General features: G+C 41.9%; 2 protein-coding genes across 3 annotated transcripts in view; both read right to left on the reverse strand.

Annotated features, from left to right (window-relative positions):
* LOC115138604 (bridge-like lipid transfer protein family member 1) overlaps window positions 1-947 on the reverse strand; it is a 96,381-nt gene extending 95,434 nt beyond the window's left edge. The window contains 1 exon segment of the mRNA XM_065025740.1: window positions 802-947. The gene's annotated coding sequence lies outside the window, so the exon portion shown is untranslated.
* A 928-nt stretch (window positions 948-1,875) lies between these two features.
* On the reverse strand, window positions 1,876-23,918 carry c9orf72 (C9orf72-SMCR8 complex subunit). Of its 2 annotated transcripts, none has more exons than XM_029675642.2 (10): window positions 23,748-23,918; window positions 13,278-13,734; window positions 13,019-13,114; window positions 7,086-7,150; window positions 6,262-6,334; window positions 5,862-5,978; window positions 5,313-5,548; window positions 5,060-5,117; window positions 4,828-4,937; window positions 1,876-4,711 (listed from the first exon to the last, which is right to left on the reverse strand). In XM_029675642.2, exons 1-10 carry the CDS (start codon window positions 23,807-23,809, stop codon window positions 4,525-4,527), a joined length of 1,461 nt encoding a protein of 486 aa, XP_029531502.1. In that variant the 5' UTR covers window positions 23,810-23,918; the 3' UTR covers window positions 1,876-4,524. The 2 variants fall into 2 exon arrangements, with proteins under 2 accessions (XP_029531502.1, XP_029531503.1); XM_029675643.2 differs by lacking the exon at window positions 23,748-23,918 and adding an exon at window positions 23,354-23,700.
* Window positions 23,919-26,475: the final 2,557 nt, after the last annotated feature.

The following is a 26,475-nucleotide window of genomic DNA, read 5'->3' on the forward strand; positions in this document are numbered from 1 at the left end:
CATTTGAGTATTTCTATTTGTTTGCAAGTTAGTAGGTAGGAAGTTAGTTGGAGGAAAGCTAGATAAGTGGCTTTCAGAACAAGTGAACCTTGCACTCTCGCTAGTGCAGCGTATCCCAAACTCGGTCCTTAGGACCCAAAGGGGTGCACGTTTTGGTATTTGCCCAAGTACTACACAGTCGATTCAAATAATGAAATCATCGAGCTTTGATTATTTGAATCAACTCTGTTGTGCTCAGGCAAAAAACAAAACGTGGTAAGTTACCCAGGACCGAATTGGGTTCGTTTAACCTTGCACTAGCGACTTATTCCATCACCATTTTCATGGATTGCAATAAATACAGCTAGCTGCTGTTCACGACCATGTTTAGCCTGGGACCCCCAGATCGATAGTATTTAACGACCAGGTGAAGGACCCCCGGCTAACCCTTGATGATTGTTCTGAAAACGTTTTTACTTAGTTAGCTAGTAGCTAATGTTAGCTATATTTGTTTGTTGTGGGCACGAGCGTTAGCTTGTACGGCCTTCCGCAAACAATTCATTTCAGATTTGCGGTATTCTCAGGTCATTAACTTAAACTATGAATAAAACGCATAAATATGGGGAAATTTGATGTAAACCGACAGACAATTGCTGCGCCACGTCTGCCTCGTAACATTTTTTTGACAGCCGTGGTTCCCCACCGCTTCAGGTAAGATAATGACGTTAGCTAGCTACTGTAGTATGTTACAACAGGCCGCACCCAACGACTTGGTATTCTTTATCCTTATAGAAAGTCTAAGGACAAAAAGAGAACACAAACCTTAATACGTTGTATGACATTAGATTTCATTTTGCGCCAATTCTTCGGGATTTACTATTCTTTTGTTCCTTTAGACATCCTTAGCAGCTCTCCAAAATATCTGCATGGCAGCAAACTAGTTGACAGTTCTTCCTTTCGCAGACACCAAACCCAACAACCAATTGAGACAAGGGATTTGACAAAGTACAACCCACTTTGAAGATTGATATTAATTTCAGCGTATCAACTGTAATGTTTTTATTATTATGCACGACCTGAGTACTATCTAATGCAGGGTTTCCCAACTGGCGGCCCACGAACCGAATTTGCCCCGTGGGTCGTTTTATTTGTCCCGCCGTGTAAGCGCAAAATAAATAAAAATACAACTTTTGTGGAATATAATTTTTGGATATAATACTGTAAAAAAAAACAGAATCAGCTCCAATTTATTTTGAAATTAGGAAATATGTTCCCAAATAGTCCTAGGCATAAGAGACATGTGATTGTATATAAATAATAATTGATTGGATTTTTATATAAATATATATATATATATATAGAGAGAGAGAGAACTAGTAGGGGGAAATTCCCCGAAAGATGGCAACCTAAGCAAGGCAATGTCCTCAAATGTAATCAAAGTTTGAAATTGTTGTTTTAGTCAAATATTACATATGTTTAGGCTTCTTGCGGTCAATCTGGCCCCCCAGCTATCTGATCAAGAAAAAATTGGCCCGCGGCTGAATCTAGTTGATGATCCCTGATCTAATGCGATTATGTATGAACTGTTTGATCTTACAATCACAGTCTTTTTACATTGTCTTATGTAATGTACTGTTTACAGCACATTTGGAAAGTATTCAGACCCACATTTTGTTAAATTATAGCCTTATTCTAAAATTTGATTAAATTAATGTTTTTCCTCAATCTACACACAATACCCCCTAATAAGTGAAACAGGTTAAACATTTTTGCAAATGTATTAAAAATAAAAAAGGATGCCTTATTTACATAAGTAAAATCATTTAGACATTGTTTCTATGCACATTCTGTAAGACCAGTAAATGTGTAAACTACTTTTAGTAAATATGCATACCATTTTGTATTGACACATTTATTTATCATCATCATGGATGCATTGACAAATGTTAGAATCAAATTTGAACACTGCATCAGCATGAAGGCCAGTGGGGTGAACAATATTAAGGTTTCATTGGCATACGCCATAAACCACATCTGCCAATGAAAGTTTGTGAGAAAATAAGTTAAGGCCACCTGAGTCAAAGTTGATGAGTCAAAGATGCTATACGATAAAACATTAAGATGCATTTAGAATCATGTCATCAAATGGCAACTATATGATAACAAGTATGGTAAGACATGATACCGATATGATATGGCCTGGTGTATCACATTATACCTCATAAGTTAATAATTCATTCTATACACATCAAGATGTACATGTGAAAAACAATACTAAAAATAACCTGTCTCTTGTCAACAATCAGCATGCATGCTCATACCTACAGTACATATCCATAATTGCAATGTGCTCAAATTCAAGACTACAGACCATATCCCATGCAAATGGTTCATTATAACAAAACCAGAGGGTGTGTTGACCATACGTGCATCAGATGAAGTTGTCCCTCTTGTAATTATCATTTTGCCAACCTAAAGCTCTATAATTGGCTACCATGCAAGCGTGAAGTATTGGCACTGAAAAGGGCAATTATGGTTCATAACCTAGACATGGCTGTTCTAGTCTGTCAGTCAACAGAAAGACTACATTAACTCTAGATTTCCGCCATGTAATTAAACATGTTGTACAATCAGTGTGCTAACATTGATATGAAAGGTATCCAAACATTCAAGTTTCATAAATAAAGAAGTCCCGCCAAGTGCTCGTTGTACCACATAGACACTGAAGACACCAGACTCACACTTTCAATAAGACATTGAGTGTTTGGACTTTTAAAATGGGACAGAGATCCTCCAAAAATTCAACATCTGAAATGTGGACCTTTGGGAATTCTGTATTATTTTCGCACATTTCAAACACTGTTTAGTGGACAGAAAATCTCTCCCTAATAAAAGGCAGCTTTTGGACAAATCACATGTAAATGTCTTAACTATCACGTCTTGAAATGGGTACGTTTTATTAGTCGTATGTACAGGATACGCATGGTATACGTCAAGGTTATTATAGTTTTGTAATTTAATGTTATTTCTAATGTTTTTCATTTGAAATTCAGTTTAGTTTGTTAGATCAGACTTGGTTTACTAGTTTTTCTTTAGTTTGTTTGATAAAAACAGGAGCCATGTGTGTTGTAGGTCTATAGTTAGTTTGGGGGGGATGTCACTTCTTGCGGGGGGGGGGGGCAGTAATACATAATGTGATAGGCCTAACATCTTTGTATCACAATGGCTTCTGTGAGAGCATGGGCAGCACCATTGAGGCCACCTCCATATTGAAATAGTACATTTTCTTCTTAACAAGTAAACTTAATTGGCTGATCCCACCAGATGACCCGGCTATCATGACTCCAACCGGTTCATCAAGAGGGATCAAGTCTATGGCCCAGGACCGAGATTTGGAAACCCTACACTAGAGGACTCCATACAACTCCATGTCCAGGAGATAGGTTTGGTTAGGTTTAAATTATAAATCAATCCTAATGTGACTTGGATTTAAAAGGATAAACACCAAGACTGGTACAAGAATTATGGTGGAAGGAAACTCTTGCCCATGTTAACACAAATCCAATGCTTTTTCAAATGTAGTAGCAGATATAAGAATCAAGTACCTTTACCTGACAGAAAGGAAAAAACAAATGATGTCCTGGCCCATTTGACATGTTATGTTTATGTAATATTAAACATGTATAACTGACTAAGCCCTTCAAATAGGTTGATAAAAATGGCTGCAAAAACATAAGCAACACATTCACAAATCTATCAGTTCAGAGCCAGCCAGCTTGTGTGTGTTTCTGCTCCACCAAACAAGAATCTGGTTCATCTTCAAGAAGACTGCGTTCCAGAGGTGGTCGTTCGGTTTCTCAAGCCTGATGACAGTTGCCCACGGACAAAGAATATTCTCTCGACAAACTCTTGGGATGCAGGGGCAGAAACCAGATCCAGTGCCACAGCTTAGGATAAACAGCCATCCTTGCTAGAGGTGACTTTCTCACTCTCTCCCCCAGTAGTAGTAGATTGCAAGTGAGAAGGCACGGCACCACATCAGACAGCAACTGGCTGTCAGTCTGAAGTTTGTCGTTGTAGATTGTAAACGGCTCCAACTTTACAAGCTGTTCTAGCTTAGCCCAGTCCAGCTCTGCACTTGCCCTCAGATTTCTTCCCTGTTAGCAATGCACAAACTAAGCCTATTGAAACGTCAACATCTACTGGCAGTACGTAACCAGCATATTCAGAAGCTCAAAAACCCCATTAGAAAAAAGGTTACATCGTATTAGATTTGTTTAGAAGGGGAAATAAACAAATAATTTATGATGGCTTCCATTTTAGTTCGTTTTGCAGTCAATTATACGTTTCAGCATATGTTATTATTTGTTTACTATATTGTTTTTACAATTTTAGTTTTTATTTTAGTTTACTATAATAACCTTGGTATACACCGTCCAATGAAATGCTTACTTGCAGGTTCCTTATTGACAATGCTACAATAATAAGAAATAATTAAAGATAAGAAACAAACATCATCAAGTCATGAGGATAAGAGTAAAAGAGTCAAAAACTCATGAGCACGTCTCGCTCCTGTACACTGGTGTAGAATGGCTTCCCAAATACAAAGGAGTGCAGTCCAGCCCTCAGCTTCTCAGCAAAAGCCATGACAATATTCAGGTCGCCTTCCACCATCAGGTCGAGGTCTGTCTTCAAGCTGCGCAAGGAGCGGAAAGGCTTCTTTCCCTTTTGCCTGAAGGTGGGGAATTCAAACATTAAAAAAGTTGTATTACACGGTGTCCTGCTGTGCTGGGACAAAAGTCCTATTGAAACCAATTACATCTGCTTCCATAGCGGGAGGTAACTTACGTTTCATCTTCAATGTATTTGAGTAGCGTGAGAGCCTTCCTGTGAAGGATCAGCAAGAACTGGGCTAAGTAAGTACTTCGCAGATTGAGGCCTGGCTTCAGCATGAACACCTAGGAACAACACCGAGAATCAACTATTATTGTTGGCCCTGATAAGCCAACAAAAGGCCGACATATGAGGAGCATTTTTCAGCACCACAAATATTGTTGCTTCCTTTTTTCTGGTGTCTTACCTCATCTATAAATAACTTCACCAGAGTGTCTTTATGCATAACATCCTGAAAAATATTTCTGAGAAAAGAGTGGAGCTTTTAGTGGTCACAAAAACAGAATTAACATCCACATCTTTCATGAATGTTAATGTAAACGAGACATACAAATTTGATACATATGAAATAAATTAATCAATGCTGTTAAGGCATCTAAATAAAACACAGGCAATTCCAATTTAATTGGAATAACAGAACAGGAGAGAAGAAAGCATACAGGTTGGGGGTGAAGGACTCATCGGTGTGAATGACAGCGTCGGGGGCGATGTCATCCTCGCTGGCTGCCTTCCAGAGTGTGCTGAGCTCCGAGCGCATGTAGAGGCGCTGGTTGTAAGTGTGCTCATGGCAGGGTGGCATCTGCTTCACCGTGTTGATGTCCACGTCGATGTGCGTGGTCGGGTAGGGCGAGTACAGCACCTGGCGGAAGGGCAAGACGAAGCTGCCCGTGGAGTCCTTGGTTTGGAGAAAGGAGGGGGAGAGTAATGAGGGGGATCACAATGCCAAACTGGCAGTCTGTTAAGCTATGACCTTTTGTTCATTTTTTGAGGCCTTGGTTTGAAATAAAATACTTACTTTGCATGACTATTAATTTGCATGCACTTACAATGGGATAATCAAGATGTGAGAAAACAAAATTAAGTAACCCTCATTGAACCGAAGATTGTTTTTAGTGCGTTAGTGCTAAAAAAATATATACAATTGCCTGCACATCCACTGGCTCTCCAGGACCAGCATTAGAGAACTGTAATTTAGAGTGGCGTGGTACCTTGAGGAGGCCTTGTACAAACAGTCCTGTGTCGTACTTGAAAGAGGAGTCAGCTTTACAGAGCCGAGAGCACTTCCTCTCAGCAGGGGTGAGGAAAAGACTCAGTGTTCGCACTATCTAGAGCACAAGAAAACACAAATCAACGTGGAATACCTCACAACACATCCGCATTTTAGTGAGAGAGAGGATTTGGAGGAGAGTGTGGGTGTGTGAGCGTGTTAACCTGTAATGTCAGATTTTGTATGCTGCAATTTTTTTGTAGATACACAATAACATGCAGACATGCCTGTGTATAAAACATTTTATACAACTACTATGTGCATGAGTGTGAATGCATATGCTGATACAGTAGCCAATGTATGTATGTGTTAAGCATTAAGTATTGGCAGCCTGTCAGTACCTTGTTGACTTTGTCTGGGTTGCTTCCGACCACCATGGAGCAGCCACACGTTTGGAGATGAGAACTGATGGCCCTGAGAGACGGAGGCAATTTCATTTGTGTGTACTTTTTAAAATTAATGACAAGGAATAGTCACTTGATATTAATTTAGCATAATGAGAACATGAGCAACATTAAAATGTATCAATGTGTCCACGTGTTTGTCATAAAAATATGACTTTAATATAGGTCTCTAAAGTGACAAGTGTTTCCTGACTACTGCAAGAACACTTAAAAGCTGAGTAAAGAAATAATGACTTGCAGTGTATTTGTCATCTCCACAGGCAGTTAAGATAATGATGTTTAGACAGATTTGTCAAGGGGTGCATAACTGCATTCCGCTGATAACTACAATCTCATCACAAATATAGTGTGCAAGGTAAGCAATGTGTACCTAATGGACCTGCCCAGTTTGGATAAAAAGGAGAGAAAAGCTGTTAACCTGAAGGAGAGTAAAACATTTTTTTTTTTTTAACCCTGTGACTATCCCCACAAAAAGAAAAGCAAGGACACTCAAGGTTGTTTCTTGATAATGTGAAGGGTTTTCCACTTGTTGGCAACATTAGTTAATAGAGATTACTTATCAGTCTCAGAGCTCAATTTAGTCAACACTGCATTGCAGTATTTATACTTTTCCTATGGTTAAATAGTCACAGAATGGTTCTGGGTACTGTAAAAAAATATATATATATATAATAAATATTTAAAAAACAGGTAGACAACTTACAGGCAGATGCTTCCAATTTTCAGAATGAAGCAGATAAGCCTACAATAACAGTGCTTACTTATGCAGGAAATCTTCATGGCAGCTGTCTCCAATGTCGTCATCATTTAGGATGGTGTCCTTGATCTAACACAGTTGGAACAAACAAGAGTTCTTTGGTGAAATAGTCCTCAATATGAAGGACAAGATAAAAATGTTTGCCTACTTTAACTGTGGTGAGACGGAGAGAGTAGTTATTGCCCAAATTTGAGTACAGTAGTCTAATCCTCAAATTATTGTGGAATTGTGTGTGACTTTGCACATCTCATTGATGAACATCAAAAATATTATTAAAGCTTCAGTGGAGCCTCATTGGTTAGAACCTTCAGCTTTCTTTTCCACAGAAATTGTGGAGGCTTTGAAGTTTCATTTTCAACTGGGGTTTTTGCCTGGTAATGAAAGCTGTGCAAGACTTAACATATCGGTGAAACTAGTTGGATATCATTCTTGGATACCCATGTGATAATGTGACAGTGAACTGCAGGCATAATAGTCTCCTTCTCATGGACATACAGTGGGTCAGAAATTATTGACAGCTTTGATAAAGATGAGCAAAAATGACTATAAAAAAATACAGTATAGCTAAAAATGTGTATGCTCAAAAAAAAGGGGGGGGGGAAATTACACTGCTCAAAAAATAAAAAGGGAACACTAAAATAAGATCTGAATGAATGAAATATTTTTATTAAATACTTTTTTCTTTACATAGTTGAATGTGCTGACAACAAAAATCATAAAAATTATCAATGGAAATCAAATTCATCAACCCATGGAGGTCTGGATTTGGAGTCACACAAACTTAAAGTGATAAACCACACTACAGGCTGATCCAACCTTGATGTAATGTCCTTAAAACAAGTCCAAATGAGGCTCAGTAGTGTGTGTGGCCTCCACGTGCCTGTATGACCTCCCTACAACGCCTGGGCATGCTCCTGATGAGGTGGCGGATGGTCTCCTGAGGGATCTCCTCCCAGACCTGGACTAAAGCATCCGCCAACTCCTGCACAGTCTGTGGTGCAACGTGGCGTTGGTGGATGGAGCGAGACATGATGTCACAGATGTGCTCAATTGGATTCAGGTCTAGTGAACGGGCGGGCCAGTCCAGTCCATAGCATCAATGCCTTCTTCTTGCAGGAACTGCTGACACACTCCAGCCACATGAGGTCTAGCATTGTCTTGCATTAGGAGGAACCCAGGGCCCTTATGGTCTCACAAGGGGTCTGAGGATCTCATCTCGGTACCTAATGGCAGTCAGGCTACCTCTGGCGAGCACATGGAGGGCTGTGCGGCCCCCCAAAGAAATGCCACCCCACACCATGACTGACCCACTGCCAAACCGGTCATGCTGGAGGATGTTGCAGGCAGCAGAACGTTCTCCACGGCGTCTCCAGACTGTCACATGTGCTCAGTGTGAACCTGCTTTCATCTGTGAAGAGCACAGGGCACCAGTGGCGAATTTGCCAATCTTGGTGTTCTCTGGAAAATGCCAAATGTCCTGCACGGTGTTGGGCTGTAAGCACAACCCCCACCTGTGGACGTCATGCACATTTGTGGCCTGCTGGAGGTCATTTTGCAGGGCTCTGGCAATGCTCCTCCTGCTCCTCCTTGCACAAAGGCGGAGGTAGCGGTCCTGCTGCTGGGTTGTTGCCTTCCTACGGCCTGTTGGGGAATAATCAGAATTGGTGGGTAACATAGATAAGATGTTTTATTTTCATGATATGCTTAGGAGTTATTTCTCATAAGAATGTATTTTGTTGTACTATAGTGGTGGCTATTTGCAGTATCTGTTCTATGTCAAGACTAAGTTGCATGGGCCGCAGAGAGGGGAGAGGTCAAGGTGTCATCATGTGTAAACATATCTTTTGCTCCACTGTGTCTGTGTGCCAGTGACTCTCTACTTTTCCCATCGGGGAAATGAGGATGGCAGTGTCTGGAATCATTCTATGCTCCCAGTGAGCTTGTCCAGGATTGGTTCTATTTAGAATTGGTTGTATCTAAATGACAATATGATATATGCCTGTTGATATGGAGGATTGGTTTATGGTTCTGGGTTTGAGTAAGGAGACAAAGCTGAACGATTTATTATGTCTATGCTGTCTGACTATGTGTGTTCTTTGTTATTAAAAGGATCTCAGTTGCAATGTAGAGGGGGCTCAGATAATTCATTGATAGACACTGAATTGATCTGAGAGTCACAGGGTTGTGATAGAGCTCATATAATTAAAGATCGACTTTGATAACTAACTCTGACTTGTGTGTGGTTTGCGCTCATGATTTGGTAAATAGAGGACATTTCCACGACAGGCCTCCTCCACGTCTCCTGATGTACTGGCCTGTCTCCTGGTAGCGCCTCCATGCTCTGGACACTACACTGACAGACACAGCAAACCTTCTTGCCACAGCTCGCATTGATGTGCCATCCTGGATGAACTGCACTACCTGAGCCACTTGTGTGGGTTGTAGACTCAGTCTCATGCTACCACTAGAGTGAAAGCACCGCCAGCATTCAAAAGTGACCAAAACATCAGCCAGGAAGCATAGGAACTGAGAAGTGGTCTGTAGTCACCACCTGCAGAACCACTCCTTTATTGGGGGTGTCTTGCTAATTGCCTATAATTTCCACCTGTTGTCTATTCCATTTGCACAACAGCATGTGAAATTAATTGTCAATCAGTGTTGCTTCCTAAGTGGACAGTTTGATTTCACAGAAGTGTGATTGACTTGGAGTTACATTGTGTTGTTTAAGTGTTCCCTTTATTTTTTTTGAGTAGTGTATATTATACTAACATAATTGCTCAGAGAAGAGATTTTGTTTTACAAGTAATAATCTTTCTCAAAAAAGGCAGGGGTAAAAATGATTGACACCCGTTTTCAATACCTCACCTTGCGAGGATAACAGCATGGAGCCTTTTTCTAAAATGTTTTAGGAGTTGGAGAACACATTGGGAGGGATCTTAGACCATTCCTCCATACAGAATTCTTCCAGATCCTTAATATCCTTCGTCCATGCGTATGAACTACCTTCTTCAATTAAAAACATGGGGTTTTCAAGACCTGAGATAACTATAGTTTTAACTCTGCTTTGTGGAAAGTAACTTTTTCCAGGGGAACAACTACTTGATTATAGATCCCTAAAAATAACTACTTTTTAAAACTATTTGAATATGCATCTCAGAAAGTATTACTTTTTTAAAACTATTTGAATACAGATTGAGAAAACTACTACTTGATATATCTACTTGGAGATTGGGTGGTGGCTGTTTTAATCTGGCTTTGGCCAGATCAGTTTTTGGTCTGGAGCGGCAAGAGCTGCCGGGAATGGCAAGAGCTGCCGGAGCGTAGTGGTTAGAGCGTTGGGCCAGTAACCGAAAGGTTGCTGGATCGAATCCCCGAGCTGACGAGGTACAGTGCCTTGCGAAAGTATTCGGCCCCCTTGAACTTTGCGACCTTTTGCCACATTTCAGGCTTCAAACATAAAGATATAAAACTGTATTTTTTTTGTGAAGAATCAACAACAAGTGGAACACAATCATGAAGTGGAACGACATTTATTGGATATTTCAAACTTTAACAAATCAAAACCTGAAAAATTGGGCGTGCAAAATTATTCAGCCCCCTTAAGTTAATACTTTGTAGCGCCACCTTTTGCTGCGATTACAGCTGTAAGTCGCTTGGGGTATGTCTCTATCAGTTTTGCACATCGAGAGACTGACATTTTTTCCCATTCCTCCTTGCAAAACAGCTCGAGCTCAGTGAGGTTGGATGGAGAGCATTTGTGAACAGCAGTTTTCAGTTCTTTCCACAGATTCTCAATTGGATTCAGGTCTGGACTTTGACTTGGCCATTCTAACACCTGGATATGTTTATTTTTGAACCATTCCATTGTAGATTTTGCTTTATGTTTTGGATCATTGTCTTGTTGGAAGACAAATCTCCGTCCCAGTCTCAGGTCTTTTGCAGACTCCATCAGGTTTTCTTCCAGAATGGTCCTGTATTTGGCTCCATCCATCTTCCCATCAATTTTAACCATCTTCCCTGTCCCTGCTGAAGAAAAGCAGGCCCAAACCATGATGCTGCCACCACCATGTTTGACAGTGGGGATGGTGTGTTCAGGGTGATGTGCTGTGTTGCTTTTACGCCAAACATAACGTTTTGCATTGTTGCCAAAAAGTTCAATTTTGGTTTCATCTGACCAGAGCACCTTCTTCCACATGTTTGGTGTGTCTCCCAGGTGGCTTGTGGCAAACTTTAAACGACACTTTTTATGGATATCTTTAAGAAATAGCTTTCATCTTGCCACTCTTCCATAAAGGCCAGATTTGTGCAATATACGACTGATTGTTGTCCTATGGACAGAGTCTCCCACATCAGCTGTAGATCTCTGCAGTTCATCCAGAGTGATCATGGGCCTCTTGGCTGCATCTCTGATCAGTCTTCTCCTTGTATGAGCTGAAAGTTTAGAGGGACGGCCAGGTCTTGGTAGATTTGCAGTGGTCTGATACTCCTTCCATTTCAATATTATCGCTTGCACAGTGCTCCTTGGGATGTTTAAAGCTTGGGAAATCTTTTTGTATCCAAATCCGGCTTTAAAACTTCTTCACAACAGTATCTCGGACCTGCCTGGTGTGTTCCTTGTTTTTCATGATGCTCTCTGCGCTTTTAACGGACCTCTGAGACTATCACAGTGCAGGTGCATTTATATGGAGACTTGATTACACACAGGTGGATTGTATTTATCATCATTAGTCATTTAGGTCAACATTGGATCATTCAGAGATCCTCACTGAACTTCTGGAGAGAGTTTGCTGCACTGAAAGTAAAGGGGCTGAATAATTTTGCACGCCCAATTTTTCAGTTTTTGATTTGTTAAAAAAGTTTGAAATATCCAATAAATGTCCTTCCACTTCATGATTGTGTCCCACTTGTTGTTGATTCTTCACAAAAAAATACAGTTTATATATCTTTATGTTTGAAGCCTGAAATGTGGCAAAAGGTCGCAAAGTTCAAGGGGGCCGAATACTTTCGCAAGGCACTGTATATCTGTCATTCTGCCCCTGAACAAGGCAGTTAACCCACTGTTCCTAGGCAGTCATTGAAAATAAGAATTTGTTCTTAACTGACTTGCCTAGTTAAATAAAGGTAAAAAAATAAATTTTTAAAAAGCTGACATGCAGAGCCCTCAAACACTGGGAAGGATATCAAACCCACACTGGACAGGAACCTACCGGATGTTACTTGGCTGTAGACCTGACCCAAGTAAGGACAATACTGTTGGATTTCTGTTTTCTTTTGTTGGATATGCCGGTAAACAGCTTAGATGTCCAGTAGCAGACAAGGACCAGAAGACCTGTGTAGAAAGGCTCAAAGACGAGCTAGGTTTTGGTTTGGTTGTAATTGCTACCCAGCGCCATGACGCATTCTGTTGTTTCGTTCCCTGAATAAAAGTCCTGAGTCATTTCCCTGGAGAAAGGTCCATTTTGGTCTACGCTTGTGTTATTTCACACTCATCAGTTGTTAGCCAGCCCCCCTGCCCAGGTCTGATTGAAAACCTGTTGAAGAGGACAGTCCAGTCCATTAACCCAGATGTAGGATATCAAGGATCTGGAAGGAGAAATTGTCTAAGATCCATCCCAATGTGTTCTCCAACTCAAAGCATTTTAGAAAAAGGCTCAGTGCCGTTATCCTTGCAAGGTGAGGTATTGAAGACAGGGGTGTCAATAGTTCAAAATCTCAAAAATTGTATTAGTAAAAAAATATATATTCCCCTTTTTTTAGCATAAAATATAGTATACAGTATTTGAATTATTCATTTTATTCAGTCATTTTTGCTAATCTTCATCAATGTTGTCAATTTCAGACCCCACTAACTGTTAAAAGCAAAGTTGCAACATAAATGGGTCTGCAGAGTATAATGAGCTTTACTATATTTTTTGCACGATGGCTTCTGATACTCACATCTATGTCCTCTGGGACACTGTGTGTCTTCATGGAGGACAGCAGCTCCATGATGGGGACAATCTCTGATGTCAGCACAGAAATTATGTTGTAGCCCTGTATGTCAATGACAAATACCGGCATGGCAGGCTAGGTGATTCAGGTGATAGTACTGGGCTATAATGATAAATCATTTCCCCTAGTGATGGATTGAGAAACACTGCCTTAAGGGGGTGGCCTAGTAGGGGATAGACTTGGAACTTAAAATCTGAACACTTACTTTCTGCATCCAGATGCGTCCCTTGCGGATTATGTGTTTGAGCCTCTCCACACAGACAGTGTGCAGGGGCAGGTAGAAGGCCAGCTCTGTCTGTGGAAGAATAATGGACAGGGCACACGTGTTCTTGTCACCCTTCAGCTCGCCGTCAAAGATCAGCGAGACAATGATGACACCCTTCTCAGCTAGGACAAAGAACTTGACGTCCACCGCTCCACACTCGGCGCTGCGCAGAATCTCCCCGTTCAGCGTGTGATTGGCCAGGAAGGTGACTTCACCGTCACTCAGCAACAGCGGCTGCTCACACCTGGGAGCCCAGATGTGGCGCACTCGCGGGCCTAGGATGTTGTCCCAGTAGGCAAAGGTGGCGGCGAGGAGAGGGCATTCTCCTTCGACAGTCACCTCTGTCTTAGCCACTGCGGGCGACTGAGGTGGGCCAGAAGACATGTTGTTACTGTACCTGGGGGTGGGTTGGAAGACCAGAAAGGTGGAACGTAGATCATGCCTGGCTGGTAGAATTATACATATATTTATTGTTCAAGCTATCTTATAGGAAGAGAAAATAGATGTCACACAAAGAATCCATCCCACAAACTAACAATATTGAACTCTTGAACCTTCATAAATACAAATCTCCATTAAAAACAGGCAAGTTTAGTCTCATAGTGTATAAGTCCACACAAGACATAATACCTTTTAACTATCTAAAATATTAAACAAATTGGTGTGTATTTTCCAGTGTTGTGTTCGGGAGCAAATTGAGTCTGAGTCAAGACCATGATTGTAATTGTCAAATCACCATAATAAGAGTTCAAAATGTCCAGTATTTCTGTGTTCATATGGATTCTATATGGTGAAACAATGCATGCTGAGGGAAAATAGAGCCACTCTATGAATTATTATTAACCCAAACACAGCAGGGAACAATAATTATAATTACTTTCAATGATGTTCTGATTTAATCTCTTTAGTTTTGTTGGAAAGGTTTAACACTAAAGAGAAAAAAACATATCCAATCAGGATTTTTCTGTGCTGGTCTCTGGGGAGATAAATCTAGCTATCCAAGTCAGCCATTGGCTAAGCCATCAGAAGCTAGATAAAAGGCATCTGCCATTCAAATCAAATCTTTTGTCACATATGCCAAATACAACCGGTGTAGACCTTAAGTGAAATGCTCAACTGTATTAGGTATTTTTGGGGGGAGTAACAGTGGAATCAACCAATCACATTTTGACTTAATAAGTGGGACCGTTCTTACAAAAACGTACAGAAACTTCTGCCTTCTTGAAGGCCAATAGGTCATTGGGCAATAGCGAGCATCAGTTTTCACAAGGTCTAGCTAGCTAGTTTGCAGCGGCAGGTTTTATCAAAGAGGATGTTGTTGCTAATTTGTTAGCTTTCAAAAAGAAGTTAAGTTTCAAATGATCATCATCTGGTGAGTGGAACTGGATTTTTTTACTGCAGCATGCTTGCCGTTAGACATCTATTTGAAAATACCTTGTGTGCATGTGAAACATTGTTGCATTTAAAGTGGAACCGACAGCATTTTAGCAATATGAAACCTTACTCAAATCTGTTCATATACACCCCCAGAAAGAAGGACACTTTAAAATGGTCTGACAAGCAACCACTTAGTCATTTTCATAAATTCCTAGAATGTTTGGGAAGGCATTTGTGAAAATTCTATAGCAATATAGAGTGGGAAGTGGCCGTGCATTTGGACAATTAATAGACACTGCAGCAAATAAAAACACTCAGACCGGTGCGCTGTAGCCAATCAGAGTGACAGTAGACCATTACAAACAAGCCATTTGCCACCCGCGGCTGCCATCATTCACTTTGAACTGAACTGTGTGTTTACAGGCAGTTGAACAGCGCGACTTTAGATTATTAGAACGCATTAGCCAAAAGCCACAAAATACACCCGAATGGATTTCTGCAAATATGTAAAACACCACAGGAGTCCTCTTACATTTTGGAACTTTACAGTCCTATTGACCAAACAACCATGAAAAGGTAGACTCTCTGTCCCTCTATGAGCAAGATAAGCTCAAATCTAATGAAGGAACATTAGATAAACACTCTTAAACTTTTTCAGCTAGTTGGCCATCAAAATTGTAATGATAAACCACAGGGAATTGTAACCTACTCTTCCTTCTGTAGCTTGCCTGCCAATGCATGCTTGTCCCAAACAACCACCCAAGCTAACTGGCTAAAGTTGGCTAGCTTGCTACTCCCAGACACAAATGAGAACACCTCACTCTGACCATTTTACTCGGCGCAGTAGAGCTGGTTAGGCTGCTTACATGTTATCTACAGCGTTCTTGACTAACTATAACTTTCCCCCCCTACGTTTACTGATATCGGTCATATTCAGGTGTTCCGTTCGTAAATTCATCAGTTCTGCGCTCTGGCACACAGACGAGAGTGCTCCGAAATCAAAGTAGATAGTCAGAGTGAATTTGCAAACACAAAAGATATGCTTACTATATAATAGTTGTACAAGTTCTTGCTAAATAACCAAATGAAACCTGCTTCTCTAGCCGTGTATAGCCACCAAAAAACAATAAGGGGAAAAAGTCACTCACCCACCCACTCCTGCAATGGCATGTCATCCTCCTAGCAGCTAGCAAGCTAACATTAGGCTCTGTGTTTTTAGCGTGCTACATAAATAGATACGTTAGCCTATTAGCCACATTATGACTGGTTTGTGATCATTGCCCTTGCTAGTTTGAATGTATTGACATTCCCAGCCTTGGTTACATTTGTCAGTTTTTGTCCAGAATATTGAGTCATTGAAACAGTGCATCCCGAATGGAGGCAGCAAACAATGTACCAGGCCAGATGTAATTTACAACCTGATGAAAATACTTTTTGGACTACCAAGAAATGTATTGATGAATATTAATCATGCATTGAACTGTATTAATCTATTCTGCCAACAATGCCTTAGCGTACGTCATGGAACGTTGAGTCAAATAGAACCTATTTTTAAAACCTCTCGACTGATATTATGATTGTCTGTTTGTTTCATATCTGCAAAGCAGTTCAAATACTGTCAGTTTCACTTTAAGTCACTGGTTACTTTGTGTGCCAACTGTTTCATGCAACGGGAGTAATAGTTGTACATTTTGATTGGGAAACGCCTAATGGCTGTGTTTTTGTATTCTTATGATCGGGATCTACTGGCTTATTATGTCCGAGTTCATGGACTGCTTATCCTTTAAAATCATACTGTGTGTGACTGCTGTCTTTCCATCGGCCCTATAGAGTGGTGTAGTGGTGCCTGGAGAAGTGGGTATACTCAAATTTAGCCCAAAAAGTTCCCAAAATGGCCCACCCAGCGAAAGGTACCCTGTGTGAAAAATCTAGTTTTTGTTATGGTTTTCCAGATTTTCACCCCCCCACCCAACAACAAAAAAAGTACACTTTATTTAATAGAAAATACCATTTTGATGGTCTAAGTCCACAACAATGCTGAGACCACACAAATCTGATTGGGTGGGCCTGTCAGGGTCTGGCTCCCCATTGGGTGGGCCTCTGTCCACCCAGGCCCATCCACTGCCTCATTGCCTGCATCCGTAATGGGTCAGCGGTCAAATGACCTCCACTGATCACTGTCAAACGCTCCCTGAAACACTTCAGCGAGCAGGCCTTTCTAATCGACCTGGCCGGGGTATCCTGGAAGGATATTGATCTCATCCCGTCAGTAGAGGATGCCTGTTTTTTTTTTTTAATGCCTTCCTAACCATCTTAAATAAGCATGCCCCATTCAAGAAATGTAGAACCAGGAACAGATATAGCCCTTGGTTCTCCCCAGACCTGACTGCCCTTAACCAACACAAAAACATCCTATGGCGTTCTGCATTAGCATCGAACAGCCCCCGTGATATGCAGCTGTTCAGGGAAGCTAGAAACCATTATACACAGGCAGTTAAAGCCAAGGATAGCTTTTTCAAGCAGAAATTTGCTCCTGCAACACTAACTCAAAACAGTTCTGGGACACTGTAAAGTCCATGGAGAATAAGAACACCTCCTCCCAGCTGCCCACTGCACTGAAGATAGGAAACACTGTCACCACTGATAAATCCACTATAATTGAGAATTTCAATAAGCATTTTTCCACAGCTGGCCATGCTTTCCACCTGGCTACTCCTACCCCGGTCAACAGCACTGCACCCCCCACAGCAACTCGCCCAAGCCTTCCCCATTTCTCCTTCTCCCAAATCCGTTCAGCTGATGTTCTGAAAGAGCTGCAAAATCTGGACCCCTACAAATCAGCCGGGCTAGACAATCTGGACCCTTTCTTTCTAAAATTATCTGCCGAAATTGTTGACACCCCTATTACTAGCCTGTTCAACCTCTCTTTCTTGTCGTCTGAGATTCCCAAAGATTGGAAAGCAGCTGCGGTCATCCCCCTCTTCAAAGGGGGGACACTCTTGACCCAAACTGCTACAGACCTATATCTATCCTACCCTGCTTTTCTAAGGTCTTCGAAAACGAGGTCAACAAACAGATTACCGACCATTTCGAATCTCACCATACCTTCTCTGCTATGCAATCTGGTTTCAGAGCTGGTCATGGGTGCACCTCAGCCACGCTCAAGGTCCTAAACGATATCTTAACCGCCATCGATAAGAAACATTACTGTGCAGCCGTATTCATTGATCTGGCTAAGGCTTTCGACTCTGTCAATCACCACATCCTCATCGGCAGACTCGACAGCCTTGGTTTCTCAAATGATTGCCTCACCTGGTTCACCAACTACTTCTCTGATAGAGTTCAGTGTGTCAAATCGGAGGGTCTGCTGTCCGGACCTTTGGCAGTCTCTGGGGGTGCCACAGGGTTCAATTCTTGGACCAACTCTCTTCTCTGTATACATCAATGATGTCGCTCTTGCTGCTGGTGAGTCTCTGATCCACCTCTGACGACACCATTCTGTATACTGCTGGCGCTTCTTTGGACACTTAACAACCCTCCAGGCAAGCTTCAATGCCATACAACTCTCCTTCCGTGGCCTCCAATTGCTCTTAAATACAAGTAAAACTAAATGCATGCTCTTCAACCGATCGCTGCCTGCACCTGCCCGCCTGTCCAACATCACTACTCTGGACGGCTCGGACTTAGAATACATGGACAACTACAAATACCTAGGTGTCTGGTTAGACTAAACTCTCCTTCCAGACCCACATCAAACATCTCCAATCCAAAGTTAAATCTAGAATTGGCTTCCTATTTCGCAACAAAGCATCCTTCACTCATGCTGCCAAACATACCCTTGTAAAACTGACCATCCTACCAATCCTCGACACCGGCGATGTAATTTACAAAATAGCCTCCAACACTCTACTCAACAAATTGGATGCAGTCTATCACAGTGCAATCCGTTTTGTCACCAAAGCCCCATATACTACCCACCATTGCGACCTGTACGCTCTCGTTGGCTGGCCCTCGCTTCATACTCGTCTCCAAACCCACTGGCTCCATGTCATCTACAAGACCCTGCTAGGTAAAGTCCCCCCTTATCTCAGCTCGCTGGTCACCATAGCATCACCCACCTGTAGCACGCGCTCCAGCAGGTATCTCTCTCTGGTCACCCCCAAAACCAATTCTTTCTTTGGCCGCCTCTCCTTCCAGTTCTCTGCTGCCAATGACTGGAACGAACTACAAAAATCTGTGAAACACTTATCTCCCTCACTATCTTTAAGCCCCAACTGTCAGAGCATCTTACAGATTACTGCACCTGTACATAGCCCACCTATAATTTAGCCCAAACAACTACCTCTTTCCCTACTGTATTTATTTTATTTTGCTCCTTTGCACCCCATTATTTTTATTTCTACTTTGCACATTCTTCCACTGCAAATCTACCATTCCAGTGTTTTACTTGCTATATTGTATTTACTTTGCCACCATGGCCTTTTTGTTTGCCTTTACCTCCCTTCTCTCACCTCATTTGCTCACATCGTATATAGACTTGTTTCTACTGTATTATTGACTGTATGTTTGTTTTACTCCATGTGTAACTCTGTCGTTGTGTGTCGAACTGCTTTGCTTTATCTTGGCCAGGTCGCAATTGTAAATGAGAACTTGTTCTCAACTTGCCTACCTGGTTAAATAAAGGTGAAATAAAAAAAATAAAAAAATAGCACTGACATCGGCTGATGTAAAAAGGGCTTCCTAAATACATTTGATTCATTGATGTCTATGCCCCTGATGCAAACAGCATGATGACAATTGCGCATCACAAATAGCCTAACCAACACTTCAGACTAAACTTTCTCAATACCAGGTTTGCATACCCATTGTTGTCTTAGTTAGCATTTACTGGTAGATATAAATTTAAACATATTTCCTACCCTACCAGCTACAGATGTCATTCTTCTGTGAGCTGCTCCATGCAACAAAAAAACAACAACTGCTGATGCCTGCAGATGCCCCATGTGGATCAGTTGGTAGAGCATGGCGCTCGTAATGCCAGGGTGGTGGGTTTGATTCCCATGGGGGACCAGTACAAAAATATATGCACTCACTACTGTAAGTCGCTCTGGATAGAGCGTCTGCTAAATGCCTAAAGTGTAAATAAGATTGCCGGTGAAGGCGGCTGACGTTTTACATGCTCCTATCCAATTGTGTTTTTTTGTTTGTTTCTTTAACTTATTTTGTACATAATGTTGCTTCCACCGTCTCTTATGACCGAAAATAACTTCTGGACATCAGAACTGCGATTACTCACCACGAACTGGCAGAATCCTTTTTTCCCCCGTTAACGAGTCCAACGAGAATGACATACTGCTTTCCCGGGAACAGGCTCAGATCCCCGTTATTTGCATGAAGAGAAGGCTGAGAAAAGGGGGCCTGAGGGCAGGATTCTGAGAATTTGTGGGCGATCAAATAAACCCCCACTGCCTTCCATTCTGCTAGCAAACGTGCAAACTTTGGAAAATAAAATGGATAACCTAGGCAGAAGATTAAACTACTAACGGGACATTCAAAACTGTAATAGATTATTTCACGGAGTCGTGGCTGAACGACGACATTATCAACATACAGCTGGCTGGTTATACGCTGTATCAGCAGGGTAGAACAGTGGCGTCTGGTAAGACAAGGGGCGGCAGACTATGTATTTTTGTTAATTAACAGCTGGTGCAGGATATCTAAGAAAGTCCCAAGGTTTTGCTCGCCTGAGGTAGAGTATTTCATGATAAGCTGTAGACCACACTATCTACCTAGAGAGTTTATCTGTACTTTTCATAGCTGTCTACATACCACCACAGACTGAGTCTGGCACGAAGACCGCACTCAATGAGCTGTATTCCGCCATAAGCAAACAGGAAAACACTCACGCAGAGGCGGTGCACCTAGTGGCCGGGGACTTTAATGCAGGGAAACTTAAAGCGGTCTTACCAAATTTAAATTAAGTTTTATCTTGTTATTAACACTTTATTCTAGCTAGCTATTTGTGTAGGTAGCTATCAAGTAAACTAAATGATATGGTGTCAAAGGAAGGCCCTAAAAATTGTCAAAGACTCCAGCCACCCTAGTCATAGACTGTTCTCTCTGCTACCGCAACACAAGCGGTACCGAAGCACCATGTCTAGGTCCAAGAGGCTTCAAATTAGCTTCTACCCCCAACCCATAAGACTCCTGTACATTTAATCAAATGGCTACCCAGGCTATTTGCATTCCCCCCCCCCCTCCCTCTTTTACACCACTGCTATTCTGTTTATCTATGCATAGTCACTTTAATAACTACCTAATGTACATAATACCTCGACTAACCACTGTCCCCGCACATTGACTCTGTACCGGTTTCCCCCGGTATATAGTCTCGCTATTGTTATTTTACTGCTGCTCTTTAATTACTTGTTATTTTTATTTCTTATTCACATATATTTTTTTTAACTGCATTGTTGATTAGGGGCGCATGTGACTAATAAAATGTGATTTGATTTATTCCGCTGAAAGTAGGCTGTGTGTGCGGCACGGCACACATGTTAATATATTTCACATGGATTACAATTGTGTAGGCTACTTTGTGCATGATTTCTCTATTGTAATACATAATTGATATGCCCTATACCGCCACTACATGACTTTCATACGCATCAGTAGGTACTAAGTAGTGTGTATAAGCAATGTCGACTGTATTTTGGACTATTCCTAAAATTATCCACCGCCATTGTTGCAACCCCTATTACTAGTCTGTTCAACCTCTCTTTCGTATCATCTGAGATTCCGAAAGATTAGAAAGTGGTCGCGGTCATCTCCCTCTTCAAAGGGGGAGACACTCTCGACCCAAACTATTACAGACGTATATCCATCCTGCCCTGCCTTTCTAAAGTCTTCGAAAGCCAAGCGAACAAACAGATCACAGACCATTTCGAATCCCACCGTAACTTCTCCGCTATGCAATCTGGTTTCCGAGCTGGTCACCAGTGCACCTTAGCCACGCTCAAGGCCCTAAATGATATAACCGCCATCGATGAAAGACAGTACTGTGCAGCCGTCTTCATCGACCTAGCCAAGGCTTTCGACTCTGTCAATCACCGTATTCTTATCGGCAGACTCAACAGCCTTGGTTTCTCTAATGACTGCCTCGCCTGATTCACCAAATACTTCTCAGACAGAGTTCAGTGTGTCAAATCGGAGGGCCTGTTGTCCGGACCTCTGGCAGCCTCTATGGGGGTGCCACAGGGTTCAATTATCGGGCCGACTCTTTTCTCTGTATATATCAATGATGTCGCTCTCGCTCCAATCCAAAGTTAAATCTAGAATCGGCTTTCTATATCACAACAAAACCTCCTTCACTCATGCTGCCAAACTTACCCTCGTAAAACTGACTATCCTATCGATCCTTGACGTTGTCATTTACAAAATAGCCTCCAACACTCTACTCAACAAATTGGATGCAGTCTGTCACCAAAGCCCCATATACTACCCACCACTGCGACCTGTATGCTCTCGTTGGCTGGTCCTCGCTACATATTTGTCGCCAAACCCACTGGCTCCAGGTCATCTATAAGTCTTTGCTAGGTAAAGCTCCACCTTATCTCAGCTCACTGGTCACCATAGTAACACCCTCCGCGCTCCTACAGGTATATTTCACTGGTCATCCCCAAAGCCAACACGTACTTTGGCCGCCTTTCCTTCCAGTGCTCTGCTGCTAATGACTGGAACTAATTGCAAAAATCACTGAAGTTGGAGACTTATCTCCCTCACTAACTTTAAGCATCAGCTGTCAGAGCAGCTTACCGATGCTGCAGCTGTACACAGCCCATCTGTAAATAGCCCATCCAACCAACTACCTACCTCATCCCCATATTTGTTTTTCTGCTCTTTTGCACACCAGTATTTATACTTGCACATCCTCATCTGCACATTGATCACTCCAGTGTAAATTGCTACATTGTAATTACTTCGCCACTATTGGCCTATTTATTGCCTTACCTCCTTACTTCATTTGCACATACTGTATACAGATTTTTATATTCTGTAATTGACTGTACGTTTGTTTATCCCATGTGTAACTGTGTTTTTGTCGCACTGCTTTGCTTCATCCTGGCCAGGTCACAGTTGTAAATGAGAATTTGTTCTCAACTGGCCTACCTTAAATAAAGGTGAAATAATACAAAATAAATCTGCCTTCTCCCTGGTTTTCAGCCATTAGCTTCGCCCACGACTAAACGTGTGAACTACAATCCCGACGCAGTGTTTTAACGTTTAGAAACGTCAATAATCATTGCTTGCGATACGGCTTTCGAAACATATGGCCCTTAACCTACATCCGCGAGAATGAATCCTTCAAATAAAAGAGACACACTTACTGTAGCAGTTTTGTACAGATCCATACAGCTATGGGTGTATCCAACAAAACTACACAGCCAGGTGCATGCTAGATGGCTAACTAGCACAAGTGGTCACCTCTTGACTTCTGTCTATTTTCTGTACACAAGCGCTGTAACATGGAGATATAGCCTTAGTGGGAACATGAACCATATCAAGGTGTGTATCAATGTAACCTTTGTTTTCTTCTTGCTGATATGAAAGATAAGGTCCTTATACATCCAAAACCTTACCGTGGCGTAAACTACGTCTGTTAATGTTCAGATTGAGTGTTGCGGCTCTTAACCAAACTCCCACAGAAGACGTCTTCGTTCAATGAGCTATGTTTCATGGAACTGAGAGTCATGGTCAAAGGCTCGGTTACTGTCTACAACAAGTGGTCAAGGTTAATGTTTTCTGGGGTTTAAATAATGTGAAACATAAAAGGAGAACTACACATCTTAATACAGAGCCAATAGCTGACTCATTACTAGTTAGTTAGGCGTATGTATGCATTACAAGCAGTAGCTAGCTAGCCAAGATGTAACGTTAGTACATATAATGTTGGTAAACGTGCTGTAAATAGAAACTGGCATGTCCGAAAACATTTTCAATTATATCTGCATTTAAAAGAGAGGCTTTACTCACCAAAGTCTCAATGTATTTTGTTTGTAGCTCGCATAAATAGTGTAGTATGACAGCACAAACATATGTTAAAAGTGCACTCTGCCACCTACTGTTGTGGGGGTGCAAACGGGGGAACGTTAAGCAGAGAGGAAGAGAAAGGCCCAATTCAGCGGAAAATCTTTCTCCCTCCCATTGTTAGGGCGGAGAGACATGTATCTTGTCAGTATATCCATACTATTTGCTTTAACAGAAAAACACGGAGAAATAGAATCACTTCCTCATTCGTCAACACTACATTATATGTCGTGAAGGCACACTGCCGTCTAGCGAAATATTATGGGTATCTAAGATAGATGATGTAATTTTACATGCAAAACAAATAAATAATATTGAAGGTTGATTCATACACTGAGAATACCAAACATTAGGAACACCTTCCTAATATTGAGTTGTACCCCCCTCCCTCAGGGCATGGACTCCACAAGGTGTCGAAAGCGTTCTACAAGGATGCTGGCCCATGTTTACTCCAATCTTACCCATAGTTATGTAAAATTGTCTTGATGTCCTTTGGTGGATCATTATTGATAATCATGGGAAACTGTTGAGCTTGAAAAACCCAGTAGCGTTGCAGTTCATAACACTAACTGGTGCGCCTGGCTCCTACTACCATACCTCATTCAAAGGCACATAAATCTTTTGTCTTGCCCATTCTCATCTGAAGATGATGCATTCTCAATCGCACTCCACACTTCCCTTTCCCACCTGGACCAAAGGAACACCTATGTGAGAATGCTGTTCATTGACTACAGCTCAGCGTTCAACACCATAGTGCCCGCGAAGCTCATCACTAAGCTAAGGAACCTGGGACTAAACACATCCCTCTGCAACTGGATCCTGACAGGCCACCCCCAGGTGGTAAGGCTAGGCAAGAACACGTCTGCCACGCTGATCCTCAACACTGGGGCCCAGTATACACGCCCCTCAGGGGTGTGTATATAGTCCTCTCCTGTACTCCCTGTTCACCCACGACTGCGTGGCCAAACACGACTCCAACACCATCATTAAGTTTGCTGACGACGCAACAGTGGTAGGCCTGATCACCAACAACGATGAGACATCGGGAGGAGGTCAGAGAACTGGCAGTGTGGTGCCAGGACAACAACCTCTCCCTCAATGTGAGTAAGACAAAGGAGCTGATCGTGGACTACAGGAAAAGGCGGGCCCAACAGGCCCCCATTAACGTCAATGGGGCTGTAGTGGAGCAGATCGAGAGTTTCAAGTTCCTTGGTGTCTACATCACCAACGAACTATAATGGTCCAAACACACTACGACAGTCGTGAAGAGGGCACGACAAAACCTTTTCCCCCTCAGGAGACTGAAAAGATTTGGCATGGTTCCCCAGATCCTCAAAAAGTTCTACAGCTGCACCATCCTAGAGCTTCCTGGTTGCATCACCGCCTGGTATGGCAACTGCTCGGCATCTGCGGTAAGGCGCTACAGAGGGTTGTGCATATGGCCCAGTACATCACTGGGACCAAGCTTCCTGAAATCCAGGACCTATATAATAGGCGGTGTCAGAGGAAAGCCCGTAAAATTGTCGGAGACCCCAGTCACCCAAGTCATAGACTGTTTTCTCTGCTACCGCACGGCCAGTGGTACCAGAGCGCCAAGTTTAGGACCAAAAGGCTCCTTAACAGCATCTACCCCCAAGCCATAAGACTGCTGAACAATTAATCAAATGGCCACCGGACTATTACATTGACCCCACCCCCTTCATTTGTTTTGTACACTGCTGCTACTCGCTGTTTATTATCTATTGATAGTCACTTCGCCCTTACCTAGATGTACAAATTACCTCAACTAACCTGTACACTGACTCGGTATCGGTACCCCCTGTATATATCCTCGTTATTCTTATGTTATTGTGTTACTTTTTATTTAAAAAAATGTTACTTTAGTTTATTTGGTAAATATTTTCTTAACTCTTCTTGAACTGAACTGTTGGTTAAAGGGCTTGTAAGTAAGCATTTCACGGTAAGGTCTATACTTGTTGTATTCGGCGCATGTGACAAATAATGTTTGATTTGATTTTGACATACACTATCCATTTTCTCCAGGCTTAAAAATAATTCTTTAACCTGTCTCCTCCCCTTTATCAACTCTGATTGAAAGGGATTTAACAAGTGACATCAGTAAGGGATCATAGCTTTCACCTGTATTCACCTGGTCAGATCTATGTCATGGAAAGAGAAGGAGTTCTTAATGTTTTGTGTAGTGCGTACAGACAGTATATCAATGGGGCCAAGCTTCCTGCCACCCAGGACCTCAATACCAGGAGGAAGGCCCGAAGAATTGTCAAAGACTCCAGCCACCCTAGTCATAGACTGTTCTCTCTGCTACCGCATGGTAAGCGGTACTGGAGCGCCAAGTCTAGGTCCAAGAGGCTTCTAAACAGCTTCTACCACCAAGCCATAAGACTCCTGAACATCTATCAAATGGCTACCCAGACTATTTGCATTGCCCCTCCCCCACCCTATTTTACACTACTGCTATTTTGTTTATTATCTATGCATAGTCACTTTAATAACTCTACCTACATGTACATATTACCTCAATTACCTTGACTAACCGGTGCCCCCGCATATTGACTCTGTACCAGTACCCCCTGTATATAGCCTCGCTATTGTTATTTGACTGCTGCTCTTTAATTCTTTGTTTTTTTTTTTTTTTTTTTTTGGTATTTTTCTT

This window comes from Oncorhynchus nerka, linkage group LG12, assembly GCF_034236695.1.
Source record: "Oncorhynchus nerka isolate Pitt River linkage group LG12, Oner_Uvic_2.0, whole genome shotgun sequence".
Classification (NCBI taxonomy): Eukaryota; Metazoa; Chordata; class Actinopteri; order Salmoniformes; family Salmonidae; genus Oncorhynchus; species Oncorhynchus nerka.

What these genes read in the sequence shown, in the direction of transcription:
- c9orf72 (XM_029675642.2), bottom strand. Translation starts at nt 23,809, where the DNA reads ATGTTTGTGCTGTCATACTACACTATTTATGCGAGCTACAAACAAAAT. An exon ending in GTGTCCCAGAGGACATAGAT is followed by an intron (nt 7,151 to 13,018) that starts GTGAGTATCAGA and finishes CAACTGTGTTAG; the next exon opens with ATCAAGGACACCATCCTAAA. An exon ending in GAGTCCTTCACCCCCAACCT is followed by an intron (nt 5,118 to 5,312) that starts GTATGCTTTCTT and finishes CTCTTTTCTCAG; the next exon opens with AAATATTTTTCAGGATGTTA.